This window comes from Chelonoidis abingdonii, chromosome 3 (assembly GCF_003597395.2).
Source record: "Chelonoidis abingdonii isolate Lonesome George chromosome 3, CheloAbing_2.0, whole genome shotgun sequence".
NCBI classification, from domain to species: Eukaryota; Metazoa; Chordata; order Testudines; family Testudinidae; genus Chelonoidis; species Chelonoidis abingdonii.
Window position 1 is genome coordinate 46954710 of NC_133771.1, and position 14232 is coordinate 46968941.

General features: G+C 40.0%; 1 protein-coding gene across 3 annotated transcripts in view; it reads right to left on the reverse strand.

Moving 5' to 3' along the window:
- LOC116815557 (glutathione S-transferase-like) overlaps positions 1–14232 on the reverse strand; it is a 22256-nt gene continuing 8024 nt past the window's right edge. The window contains exons 1-7 of one of the 3 annotated variants that reach the window (XM_032764001.2): positions 13385–13994; positions 9500–9606; positions 7845–7896; positions 6049–6181; positions 4965–5106; positions 3201–3332; positions 1–399 (exon numbers count right to left, since the gene is read on the reverse strand). In XM_032764001.2, the coding sequence (XP_032619892.1) occupies positions 268–399; positions 3201–3332; positions 4965–5106; positions 6049–6181; positions 7845–7896; positions 9500–9586 (678 nt within the window). In that variant the 5' untranslated portion in view covers positions 9587–9606; positions 13385–13994 and the 3' untranslated portion in view covers positions 1–267. Of the gene's footprint in view, positions 400–3200; positions 3333–4964; positions 5107–6048; positions 6182–7844; positions 7897–9499; positions 9607–12333; positions 13330–13384; positions 13995–14232 lie in introns of those variants that run through there. The other 2 variants (XM_032764003.2, XM_032764002.1) reach the window with 2 other exon arrangements.

Sequence of the window (14232 nt, forward strand, 5' to 3'; positions counted from 1 at the left end):
GTAATGAGATGTTTTATTTCATTTTATTCTCTTAAAGCTAGTGGTTTAATGTCACCTCTTTTGCTCTGTGCATACTATAATTCAGTGAACCATTTCATGTGCTAGCACAATTATTTGGATTTACTGTGGAAACTTCTGCATACATAATTTCTAGCTTGTGTTAACTGATTTTGTAACTATAATTTTCACATTTTGAATTAACTTCACTTTTCAGTTTTAATAGCTAATATACATCTACAGTAAAACAGCTGCCATGATCTTAAGCCATCATTCATTGCCAATGTTGAAAATGCTCATCACTTTTGGAATTAATTTTTCATCTAGCGGTGGTTTCCTCTGGCTGCCAGGCTGCAGGAATTTCTTAATTGTGGGGATGTTGCTTATCTTTGCTTTAAAAGCCTGAAATGAGAAACAGTACAACATTTAACAGCAAAGAAAGAAATAACAGAGCAAAAGATACTTGGATTGGACATATGTTAATCATGTTTTAAAAAGACATCTTCTGGCATGACCCTGCAATGAATTGTAAGTGAGCTGTGCAACAAAGCCCCACTGACTACAGGGAGGCTCTATGCAGGTGCACGGCACTATCCACCTGAGACTTAATGTAGGATCATGGCCTCGGAGCTGGTTGAAATTTTCTTAAGAACTTATTCACTGAAAATTTAGCTTGTGACAGCAACTACAATTGTCCTGGAAACAATTCATCATCATCTAAAATTCTGTGACACTGACCAGAAAGGGTTAAGCAACTAGCAGGCTACATGACCCAAATTCAGCCTTTAGAGACATATTAGAAAAGTATGTGAATGGTAATTAGGGCCACTCCATGTTAGATTGACTAAAGCTTTGAAATGCAAACCTGTATTGTTAGAGAATTAGAAGTAATACTAATTGTATGTGTTTACTTATATCTTGTTAGATGCTAACCATATAAAGAGATGGTTCCTGTCTGTTACTATATTCTATTGATTCAGAGGTCAACAAGGTAATGGAACTTGGATGTCATAATATTGTCTATATTTCTCATTGAAGTTTGTAGAAAACTGTCTATGAACTGGTTAATCGATAATTACCTTTTGCTGATGAAGGCAACAAGTTACCTGTGTATACACAGGAAATTGGAGGTTTTACTTCAGTGCCACACGGCTTCACCCAAGGAATGCCTGCTATCAAGAGGCTGCCAGAGAACTATAAAAAGAACTCTAGGACCCTGATCCTGTATCTGAGCTCTGCTTAAGTTTCATCACGCGAAATTTGAGTCACAAGACTGAGGTCTTCAGCTCCAGTCTGTATCACCCTAATATTGACTGTAACCTATAGAACTAATTCTGGAAGAACTATTTGCATCTCTAAAGCTCACCATCTCTACTATGAAACTGACCTAAAAACTCTATTCATATCTCTATGTATAATGAACTTTTAACCTATAGTCCCTCTCTTTTCTAATAAATCTTAGCTTAGTTAATAAGAATTGGCTGTAAGCATGTATTTGGGTAAGATCTGGAATAGTTATTGACCTGATGGGTAATGTGTCCACTCCTTTGGGATTGGTAGAACTTTATGATGAACAAGATTTTCAGTAATCTTTATCATATTTGACTTGGTTGTCTGGGTTGGAGCCCAAGACTGGGTTGCTTTAAGAGAACTGGGTTTTGGCTTCTGGGTCACCAGTAAGATATTGTAGAAGCTGGCTGGTTTTTTTGCTGGCTTGGTGAATCAAAGTATTCAAATAAACCACCAGTTTGGGGGATCATCTGCCCCATTCTTTGCAGTTTGCCCTCATTGAGCAGACTCAGTGTGTTCCCCCTGGGGACAGCAATCACAGTTTCATTTTGACATTGTGGAGAAAACCTCACTTTTGCTTTCTTATTGTAACTTTTTTCCCCACTCTGGAAAAAGGATGGAGAAACGATTCTCTCCTCCCTCTTACCCCAACAAACACTAACTCTTTTTCTCTACCATTGTCTAGTACCACTTTTTAAAAAAATAAGTGGGATTTTCCCTAACCAAAACCAATTTTGCTTAGAAACTTCTCACTGAACATATTTTCTTTTTTGAAGGAAATTCCTTATCGTTTTGCAAACATTTCCCAACCAGCTTCAGTGGCCCCAGATAGGTAAGGCTCAAAACTTAGATTATTTTTTTTAACAAAATGAAGCGTTACAAATCCTAATATAAATGTCTTAATACATTTTAAAATCTAATTCAATCAATATTTTTGTTAGCATTTAGACCCACCCTTGCTGTGTTTTCAACCCAAATATGGCAACTTTGCATGAGAGAGAGAAGGAAGCAGCTGCTGGAGCTGGCAAAGGAAAGCTGTGGAAGGAAATGCAGTGTAAACACTAGGAACCTTTAATCTGAGCTGTCCCTGAGCACCACCATGTTAGCACAATGTTGGTGCTGGAGGCCTGAGAATACAAAAAAGCACACAGTAATTTGTAGGCCAGTAGGCACTCCTTGGGATGATCTAGCCCTGCAGGTATCTCAGGCCCATTTAAGGAACTCTCTGAATACCGTCTGGTTCCTTCAAAAGAGAATTACCATATTTCTAGCTATCTGTTCTGATTCTAAGAGAACCAGGTGAGGGATAGTTACGATATTGCAATCCACCAAGTTCAGACCTGATTGGAAATCTAATTTTTCTCTCACGTTTGAGCAGATTCAAAACCAATGTTGCTCTTCTTTTCAGATGAGAGCTTTGAAAGGTAGAGATGAATCCAAACTTCACAGCTTGGACCTAGATCCAATTTTTTCCAGAGCTCTCATAGGTTCAGATCTGCTTTTTCAGTTCAGGCTCATTTCTCATTGCAAGGCAAAGCACTGCTTGGGCTGTATTCTGCTTTTGTTTACACTAATCTAAATCAAGAGTAGCTCCACGGATGTTCATGTACCTATTCTGGTGTAAAACTGAGGGCAGAATCAGGCGCTCTGTATCTTTTATCTCAATGCTGTTTAAATCATTAAGCCAAATTCATCCCAACTTCATTGGATTCAAGGATTAATCAGACCCCATATTCTTATAACACATAACATGATTTGGTCAATAACAGTTTTTAATTTAGGCAATATCTGTAACACTTGTACATGTTTAAGAGCAGATTGTCAGCTAGTGTAAAGCAACATAGCTCCATTGACTTCAGTGAGGATCTGTCCCTATACATTTCATTGTCTGTTAGAGCTATTATTTCTTTTACCTGTAAGACAGGGAATTTGGAGAGCATATCAGGCTTGCACTCTTCTGCCATTAGAATAGTTTCAAGCAGCTGTACATCTGCCCTGCTGAATCGGTTGCCAACAAGAAAATCCTGTCCATGGTCTTTCAAAGCCTAGAGGAGACAATGAATTTATGGCTATAAATGAGACATTCTGTGCTCTGGATAAATACATAAAGCTAAACCTAATCTGACATTTCAAAAGTACATCTAGGTCTGTCTGCGAGTTACCCTTGAAAGGAAGCAATATAAAATACAGCATTGTTTGAACAATTAGAAAACTCAATTTCACCATTGCCTTAGGCCAAGGGTCGGCAACCTTTCAGAAGCGGTGTGCCAAGTCTTCATTTATTCACTCTAATTTAAGGTTTCGCGTGCCAGTAATACATTTTAACATTTTTAGAAGGTCTCTTTCTATAAGTCTATAATATATAACTAAACTATTGTTGTATGTAAAGTAAACAAGGTTTTTAAAATGTTTAAGAAGCTTCATTTAAAATTAAATTAAAATGCAGAGCCCCCGGACTGGTGGCCAGGACCCGGGCAACGTGAATGCCACTGAAAATCAGCTCACGTGCCGCCTTCAGCACATGTGCCAAAGGTTGCCTACCCCTGCCTTAGGCCTTATTCAAAATAATACAGCTTTGGGTGTGACAGGAAGGTTTGGTCCCTTTGATAGTAGGAGGTTTTTTAAACCTGTAGCTTTTATGATCACAGCTGAAATGGTTTGGGCATGGGGATTTACTAGTCCTGTTCCATGGTCCTCCACCTCAATGCAAGAGTGACCAGGCTCAGAAACCATTTGAAATAAATAAGTCACTTTCAGCAATTCCAGCTAATAGTTTTATTGCCAGTGCAGACAAAGCATAACCCTTTTTTAAAAAACCCACAAACGTTTTATAGACCAGGTGAAAAGACACATTATTTTAATAGTTGTTATTATAAATAATACTGTATAGTGTGCCATAAGTGTGTGCAGGTGCCAACTGAAAATTGATCTTAAAATGTTTGCACAAGGTTTCCAAACACTATCAATGGTGCGGTGCAGACAAGGCACATCTGATGGAGCCTCCTGACGCTCCGTGCAACATGATAGTTATTCCAAATAGCTATAGGGGGTTCACAAGAAACTTAGAGAATCCCAAGCCACTACAACTTTCTCAGTTCAGTGAACAATAGAATATATTGGGCCCCTTCACCTATTCCTGCACATTGTGCACCCTTCTCTCCTTTCTCCCCAGTAAGGGGTGAGTTTGGTGTTGGAAGCTTTACATAGTTATCCAATTCCAGGTCTGTTCTTGAAGCCCAGCTAGCGCTTGGCTCCCCACACTGGGTGTGCTACAAGCAGAACTGTAATGTACTTTATGTAGCACGTAGATTGTACAGACAGCACCATGTACTAAGAATACTTCAGGAAGACCCCTAGCACAGAAGAGATGCTGATGCTACCTTGGCATCAAACATAAAGTCTCTCTTAAAGGGACTTACTACAAGATGTCACTGGAAATTTGGAGTACAAAAATTATCCTGGCTCTTATGCAGCTTTTGCATTATGAGGCTAAGAAAATCCCATCAAACAAGCTCATAAATTTATACTTTCCTTAACTAGCTCTCCCATGGGCACTCCAGATATATCTGTTCTCCTACAATACAGGCTGAATGTGCATTTACTAGCATAGATCCAGGATATATTATCAAGTGACCAATACTCCAGTGGTTGTAAATTATTGCCTTACTGCCACATACCTTTTCATATACAGGGAAGTACCTGGTTGTGGCCTTCTCAATGATTGTGGCAAGATGCTTTGCTTTTGTCTCCGGTGGTTGGATAGGATAATGCATAATCATTTCATTCAGATCCATTGTTGCTTCCACATACATATCAATCCTGAAGGGCAAAGCGTGTTCACATTGTTTTGAACAACTAGTATTCATATAGATTCCTTCAGTAAAATAACGCCAGGGTTGGGAGGCTAAATGCCAGAAGATTTACCACTGACCAATTTGTACTTGCGGTTTAAAAAAAAGCAAAAAACAGCCCAGTAGATATATGACATCACCTCCTTTTTCAGAGATAGTTGGAATCATCTGTACTAAAGATGGGCAAATATTTTTATACTTAGCTTCTAAAAGTTAAACACAGCTATCTAAATTACCCAAATCTCTATTTAGGCACCTAAGTGAAATCAGTGAGAGGGCAAGACCTAATATTAGTGACACACAATGCTTCTCATTAAGAATTAAGTTGAGACATCACTTTAGGTATAAGTGATATTTGTATCTATAGTCACTAAACCATCATACAATAATACAATTTATTTGCACTTGCTAATTAAACTGAGGAATTTGGGGACACAAAGAGAGTTCTCTGTCTGCACAAGCATCCTTCCCCTAAATATGCAGTTCATGGGGACAAAGGGCAGGGATTCCCTTGGCTCTTAGCTTGCAAGAACTTGTTGTTGCTTGCTCCTGTGGGAGACAAGTAATGGAGTTGTGTAAACTGGAAATGGAGAGTGATATTAAGAGAAATACTGACCTCTGCAGCTACAGTATATATGTTATCTGACTGGCTGAGTTTTGAAATCTGCAATGACCTCTGATGAGCTAATCAAGATGAACTCACATGTACTTTTTTTTGCATATCTCTAATCTAATCTAGTTATTTAACATTGTTCCAGACCTTAGTACTGTTGACCTCGATTGGAAGTAAACAGAAATGTGCTGGCTCATCATATAATTTATCAGTAGTCAGGATTTTTTCCCCCTTATACTGCACACACAATAATTATTTTTTATTGCTATTAGGAAAAAGGTAGTGCTGTTATAGTACAGTGCTCGCTCCTTCAGGTCCTTCCCATAGAGGCTGTGTTTCCCTGCTATGTAGTTGAGAATGGCTCTGGTCTGCACCATCTTCATCCCATCAATTTCTACCATGGGCACTTGTTGAAACAGCAGGGATCCATCTTTTAAAAGAAAGATGAGAAGTATGACTCAAATAAATTACAGTCTTTTCCTCAAAACTATTATCATTGCAGTGGAGTTGAGAAAACCTCTAACTTGCTATTTTCTTTTTAATTTGAGGGTCTTTTATCTTATACTGTGAAGTGAGATAGCATGTGTGGTAAACGTCTGTCCCAAATCTGGACCTTAGCGTACAAAATTTGGGTGCTTACTGTGAACCTCCCCAAGCTTATACCCAGCTTGGACCTTATTTCGCTGCCACCAGATAGTATTGAGGCTACTATCAGCCTGAGGTTCCCCCAAATTCCTTGGGGGACCCCCTCTCTGGCCTCCCCAACTTTCCCTGGAGGACCCCCAAGACTCAGAAGTATGAGTCTACCGGCAAAGGAATTATCTCCCCTCCCTTCTCCCTCTCTCTCCGTTGTTCGCCTCTGAGCAACCTGAGGGGAATTGATGCAATCTCTTTACATCACAATACCAAGAAACTTGTCTCCGTCTCTCCAGGAGACAAGCCTTAAGCACCAGGGAACAGAGCTGATTCTCTCTCTCTTTCTTTCCCTGTAACTTTTTCCGCCCTGGGACAATAGGAAAGTAACCCACAGAGCATGGGCTTTTCCCTCCCCCCCTAGCCTGTCACAGATGTAACAGAGCTCCGGGCACAGAAATTTCTCTCCCCTTTGCCTCAATAGGAAAAGAAACTCCCCAAGTTTTAAAAGAAACTTTATATAAAAAAGAAAGAACTTATATATACTACACTCTGCATTAAGAAACTCAATACAGGGATATGGTTATAAGAAAATAAGAATAAACAGCCTGATTTAAAAGATAGCCCAATTAAACCAGTCCAGCAAATCAACACCCATGTAAATACAAATCAAAGCCACATCACAGACGATTACTTTGTTCCTTGTACTCACACTTGATAGTAGAATATTTGAGAGAGATGGAGTTAGAAGAAAGCTTGTTTACTCACAGCCGAGGAAAAACCCCCCCCCCCCGAGTTTCCAGTTCCCTCCCAGGACTTTTAAAAAAAATCCAGGTCTCTGATTGGTCCTCTGGTCAGGTGTTTGGTTCCCCTTTTGTTCACCCTTTACAGGTAAAAGAAAATTAACCCTTACCTATCTACTTATGACAGCATGTGAATGCTATTTCTTGTGGGAAAGAGTAAACACACTAATAGCTTGGATTATAACAATAAACTTCTTAGAATTGTTGCAAGTCCAATAAAGTCCCCAAAATAAAACCTTTAATGGTGATTTAAAGAAAGGGACAAACCATGCATTGTGTAGTTTACTCAGGTAAAGTTCCCACTGAGGTCAATAGGGGAAGACTGAAGGATTTGACCCCCTAAGAAAACTTTTATCATGCTCAATATGAACTTTCCAAAATAATAACTTTTTATACATCATCTTTAATCTGACCATATCGAATCACTATACCAAGCAAGCAATAGCATAACGTTACGGTTATAAAACTGGTATAACAGAGTGGAGGTTGGTGTCCAATATTTGAGTGAAACAAAATGGTCTTACTGCAATGTCCAATTATGATTCATCATGTTCATGAACCAGTCCAGATTTTCTTTTTAAAAGACAATTACATTTTCAAGAATTCCACATTAGGATCCACAAACAGTTCTAATAAAAAACTAATTAAAAAACTCACCCTGCTGTAACTTTAAAAGACCTTCCCTTGTTTCAAAGAATTGTTCTTCAAACTGGAAAACAAATGGGTAAAAAAAGTGAAAAGGGTCTCATTGTTACTGCAGAGGTTAGGTTAGGAATCACTTGAGAAAATAATGATTAATGAATATTTGCTTTTGGAATTTTTCATGTAAAAAGCAGTTGAAGACTTTAAAATATTCTGTATTTAGATAAAATCCTGCTTCTGTCATGTTCTCCCTTTACCTCACTATGCTTAATTAAAATGCCTTTTGTGCAGGAGCTTTGTTAGATTGTGGCTAGCCCTGCCAAGGTGTGCAAGGTGACCAGAGAGCAAAACAAATGTTCTTCTGTGCAAGAGGCAGCCACAATGTTCTTGCCTGTCATGAGTGCAAGGACTGAGGTGTCTACTTCCCCGTGGTGAGCTGAAAGCAGAGCCAAGCATGAGGGAGGAGGGAAAGCACACACAGTAGCTGTGGGACTATTCTATGATTTTTTTTTTGCCACAGCACATGGGTGGCAAGGGAAGAGAAAGGGTTGTGCAGCAGCAAGAATCCCCAGAGGCTTCCTGGCTGATTGCCAACAGGAACGTTAGAGCAGCCATGTACCACTCTGGCATGGCTTCCAGAGTTAATGTTGAAAGCAATTAGTTTCACAATATACTCACTAATATTAGTACTGTATAGGGCATAGTGACCCCAGCCCCACAATGATAGGCATATGGTCTCCATCTTAGCCAATATCAGGCACTGAAATGGGGACTTTCAGAGTTGGAAGCACGCATCTTTATGGCTTGAGGTAAAAAGCCAGGCTAACAGGTGAAACTGTGAAAGACTTATATCCTCTGTGGCCTGGGAACAGAGCGGGGAACATGTAAAACACTGACTACAATGGTCGTCAGTGAGTATAGAATCTGGGCCCTATTATTTGACCTAATGGAGCAGCTCCGTTAACTGTAAGTATGTCCATTGTCACCAGGGAAAGCCACTAAAGTGATCACACACCTAGTCATAAGTTTACATGCCGGCTGTATAGTCACTTGTATACGTCCAGTTCTGGGCACTGCATTTCAAGAGAGATGTGGACAAATTGGAGAAAGTCCAGACAAGCGCAACAAAAATGATTAAAGGTCTAGAAAATATGACCTATGAGGGAAGATTGAAAAAAATTGGGTTTGTTTAGTCTGGAAAACAGAAGACTGAGAGGAGACAGAATAACAGTTTTCAAGTACATAAAAGGTTGTTACAAGAGGAGAGAGAAAAATTGTTCTTCTTAACCTCTGAGGATAGGACAAGAAGCAATGGGCTTAAATTGCAGCAAGGGAGGTTTAGGTTGCACATTAAAAAAATATTCCTAACTGTAAGGTTGTTTAAGCACTGGAATAAATTGCCTAGGGAGGTTGTGGAATCTCTATCACTGAAGATTTTAAGAGCAGGTTAAACAAACACTTGTCAGGGATGGTCTAGATAATACTTAGTCCTGCCCTGAGTGCAGGAGACTGGACTAGATGATCTCTTGAGGTCCCTTCCAGTCCTATGATTCTATGTGCAGTGAGTTTTGAACTACTGACTTCCAGTCGGTCACATTTGCAATATGGAACAGTCATTTCCACCAAATTATGCATTGCCAACTTGGTTTTTTTATAAAACAGAAACAAACCTCGATTCCAGCTGCTGCCAACAACCACCGTATTGTTTCCATTCGGCCTCTTCCATTGAAATAGTACAGTTTGGGTTTCCCAGCCATGCTTCCAAGTGTCTGGCTTCCTGTTAAATTAAATAAAGGAAAAGATTTCAAAGGATCAACATGAGAGAGATCAGTGTCTGTGACTCAGGAAGTCAGCACTTCATTCTCAAGTCTCCCTGCTCACGGTATTTAATATAGCTGAATTTCTCAAGCACCTGGCACTAGGGTTCCTACTTGCTACAATTATACAAATAAAAAAAAAATAATAATGCTGGATGCTGGCTATAAAACAAACAAACAAACCAATATACCAAGAACAAGACAGGAGAAGTAGTTTTTCTCAGAATGCTGGAATTCTTCTCTCTCAACGCTGGAGCAAAAGGTTCAGAAAGGCACTCACTGATGGAGGGATTTGTAGCTCAATGCTAATGCGCCTGGTAATACTGTGGGGAAGGGGTTGCATTACCATAGATGCTGAAATAAAGGCCTAAAACATCTCAGGTTAGGGAACCCTTTCTTCTTCTTTCTTGCATTCCCTTCTCTCTTTCCTGTGTTGGTTGTCCCCTCCACCCACCCCAAAGGGAAGCTAGCTGGTTTCCATGCCCTATTGCTGCTCTCCTGTTGTCTCATGGAGAGAAACTCATGTAAATGGACTGAAATGCCATGAGATTGACTGCTTTTTGTGATTTTTGCCATTTGGGGCCAATATCAGGAACATAGCAAGTCTTGTACGATTTTTGTCCAATCCAAAATCAGAAGTGGATAAGGGCTCCACAGAGAGCACTGGATTCAGTTTTATTCATTCTCTAACAGCTGTGAGGAGTTCTGCTAAAAGATCCTAATCATGCAAAACACTTGTGCAATGAACTGAATGTCAACGCTGTTGTTTTAAAGTCAACAAAAGGAAGAGACTAAAACTCTGAAGTTCAGATTAAGTAATGAAACATGAAATATCTGTCTCAGGAGACTGGACTAAAAAGCAAATTGAATAAGTTGCGCAATGGTACTAGAAGCTGTTTCAATGCTGGACTCTGGGAGCACACCTATATGTTCTTTTTGCAAACTATAAAATCCACCTGCAGAAAGGATTTCCTATAGGTTGAGGTGAAATAAAGGTGATTCCAAAGAGTATAAATATAAACGTTAAAGGCCTGATGATCAGAAAAGCTTCTCTGAAAATGCCATTGTGGAACTTCCTTGACCTTCAATCTTCTTTTAGCTCCTAATCTCAAGGGACAAGTTACTATGTCATTAATCAGTTAGTGGGAGTTGCTTTGCTGCTCAGGGCCTGTGATAATCTTGCCTTCATTTAAAAAAACAGCTGAAGTGTTATCCATGATATGTGAAAGCCTCACTTTTTTATGAATTTGCCACCTATGCTGATAGTTATCTGTAATTCATTCAAACAGCTGCTCTCAAACTGCAGTCTCTGGTTACAGGATGTTAACTCTTTTTCTTGTTTAAACCTGCTAACCCATGTGATATGCTAAATACACATGAAATACCTTCCTAGTATTACTTTTTCATGCAAGCAATTGCTGTCCTTACACCTGGAATGTTATGCAATTACAAATGGGAAGGGTGTATATGTGTACGTGCAATACACCCCGGTAAAATATGGCGCACACTGAAAAGTTTGAGAACCCTTGCATTAAAATGACTAAAATGTAACTCACAGTGACAATTTTAAAGCCCAAAATATGTCATTCCTAATTAGTAGAGTGCTTTATAACTGAGAAACTCAAAATACTGTACAGATGAGACCAAATATCATTATGATCCTTTTACATAGAAGGGAACTGAGGTATGTATGGGCCTTTCCCAAGACCACCCTGCAAATCAATGGTATAGGCAGATAAGAATGATCATAATGGATCTGACCAATGGTCCGTCTAACCGCATATCCTATCTTCCAACAGTGGTCAATGCCAGATGCTTCAGAGGGAATGAACAGAACAGGCAATCAGGGAATGATCCATCCTCTGTTGCCCAGTCCCTGCTTCTGGCAGTCAGAGGCTAGGGATATCCAGAGCATGAGGCTGCATCCCTGACCATCTTGGATTAGCAGGTGGAAGCAGGGACCTGTCCTCCATAAATTTATCTAAAAAAAACAACAGTCTCCTGATTCCTAATCCAGGGTCCAACCACTGAACCACATTATCTCCCAGTAAATGTCATTTAAAAATAGAACATGCATGTAACAGCATGCTAGTGCATAGTAATAGAATTAATTAGTCATTTCTAGTGCTCATTAAGCTATTATGATATCTGTCATCACTTCTATTGTTAACACATTTCTGTCAATAATTATGAAGTGTAAAACTCTTAAATGTAACAAAAATCAGAATAGTGGGACCGATCCTCAGCCAGTGAGGTCAAGAGAACGATAATAATTTGTACCAACTGACCCTGTGTCTTCATGAGGAGGAAATTAAAATACTATAAATATAACACTGTTCCTTCAGCATTTTCTCTAATAATTTTGCCTTCACCTCAAGAAGTGTGATACTTGCAGCGTGTTATATAAATATAGTGTGCTTTAGCATGTTGCCACATGTCAGAGAATGACCAGAATAAATTAAGATTCAGAGTCCATTTACAGAAAAACTCCCCCTAGAAAGCTGTGGTGTGTTCTGTATGCTTTGGCAAACCTTCAGCTATTCATGAAGCTAGACTTCCCTGTTTTATAAATAAAGGAACTCAGATAGTAAAGACTCAGAAGGGACCCTCCTTAGATACATTTTCTCTAGTAGCCTTTTGTTGTAGTTGCAGAAAAGAAAGTCTAAAGCAAAATGATATTGTCCTACCTTCTGCATTCAATGAAAAGATCTTTTTCACCAGCCCTAACTGCCTCCTGTGTACTCAGGAAGGTGTTACGGTATTTGTTATGGAGGAGTTCAGTTCTTTTTTATTTGATCATTTTAGATTATCTCCTTCCCCCCTACAGCCAGCTTGTGCAGCAGCAAGGAGAGTCCAGTGAAAATACTTTCTTCATTCCAAGTTTACATTCCTGTTGTTGCTGCCTCTCTCCCTCACTTCTTCTCCTCTCTCAGCTTGTGCTCCCAAACTGTATCCATGCTAGCCTCTCTTATCAGAAAAATGTCACAGCACTGAAGAAGTAAACAATTTAATTTGCAGCAAAGGCAATTTAGATTACATGTAGAAAGTTTTTCCTAATATCTAAGGATATTTAAGCACTGGAACAGGTTACAGAGGAAGGTGAGGAATCCCTGGCCTTGGAGGTTTTTAAGAACAGGTTAGACAAACACCTGTCAGGGATGGCCTAGGAATTCTTAATCTTGCCTCACGGCAAGGTGGAGGATGGACTAGATGACCTCTTGAGGTCCCTTCTAGCCCTATGTTTCTATCATGGCTAACTCCAGTTCAGGCTCCACCGGCAGGAGCAACAGTGTGAGCACTAGTGTAGATAGAGCTGTAGGCAATCACCAGCATTTTTAGCACTGTGTCATCTCACTCTGCTCAGAGCAAGTCTACCTGATTTAGTGGAAATAATTCTGGCAGCACCTAGTTTATGCTAGCTCACCCATAGTAGCTAATGCCATGGCAACAACGGAGCTGAAATGGTGTTAGCAACAAATGCCCAGTGTTCACTTTGCCCTCAGAAATGCCATATCTTGATGGTCCCTGAAATCATTATTTTTTAACTTTCTCCTCTTAACACTTCTGATGTCTGGATTCCCCTTTTCTCCCTGTGCTACAGCACCTGAACTATTTTAATGCACATCAACCCCACCATACAGAAAGTTAGCACAACAATTCTATTAATATTTAATCCATTAGACCCATTCTCCAACAGTTTGGTCAATTCCCTGTACATTTCTAAAGATCAGTACTAACCTCTATGACTCCTGATCCAGTCCAAACTCTTCTTAATAAGAAATTGTGCCTTTGAGTTATAAGGTTTTGTAGCTCCACCTACTGGGAGGAGAGTCCAATTTTGTCCAACAGTTAAAGGAAACACCCACTATTTAAACAAATGAAATCAGTTGGTTCTGGCTGCTTTCTGACTTGTCACCTGCATCAGAGCCTTCCTAATATACACTGGGCTAATCCACAAACCTAAAAATCCACAAAAAACTCATGATGGATTGAGACAGCTGTTTCTGGAAAGCATCACTCATTGTGTTTTCAGTATTACCCCTTCTAGGCGGGAGGCAGCATCTCCCATCTAGCGGTTAAGGCCCACGGTGACGGCTACACTCAATGGTTAGTCTCTGGCAGCAACCCCAGGTAGTGGTCACAGTCCTTCCATGGAGTAGGAGAACCTTAGCCCTGCCACACCACCGGGTTCTGACTCAGGGTTCTTGGCTCATCCACTCTTTTAGCTCCTGGAAGGCCTCCTTGGAGGCACCGACCACAGGATTGTCCTTTATCTAGTGTTCTTTACCAGGTCTGTCAAGGGCACCACAATGGTAGCCAAGTTGGGTATGAAGTACTGGTAGTACCCCATGAGTACTGGCATTTTGTCATGGGAATGGTACATTGTGCCAGGGCCTGCACTTTGCCGATGAGCAGTCTCAACTTCCCCCATTCTACTCAGTAACCCAAGCAGGTCACCTCTTGCAGAGCCAGCTGGCATTTGGTTGGTTTGGCTGTTAGTCCTGCCTCCTGAAGGGCTTGTAATGTAGCTGATACATACCTCAGGTGGTCTTCTCACCTCTGGGTGTAGATGACAATATTGTCAA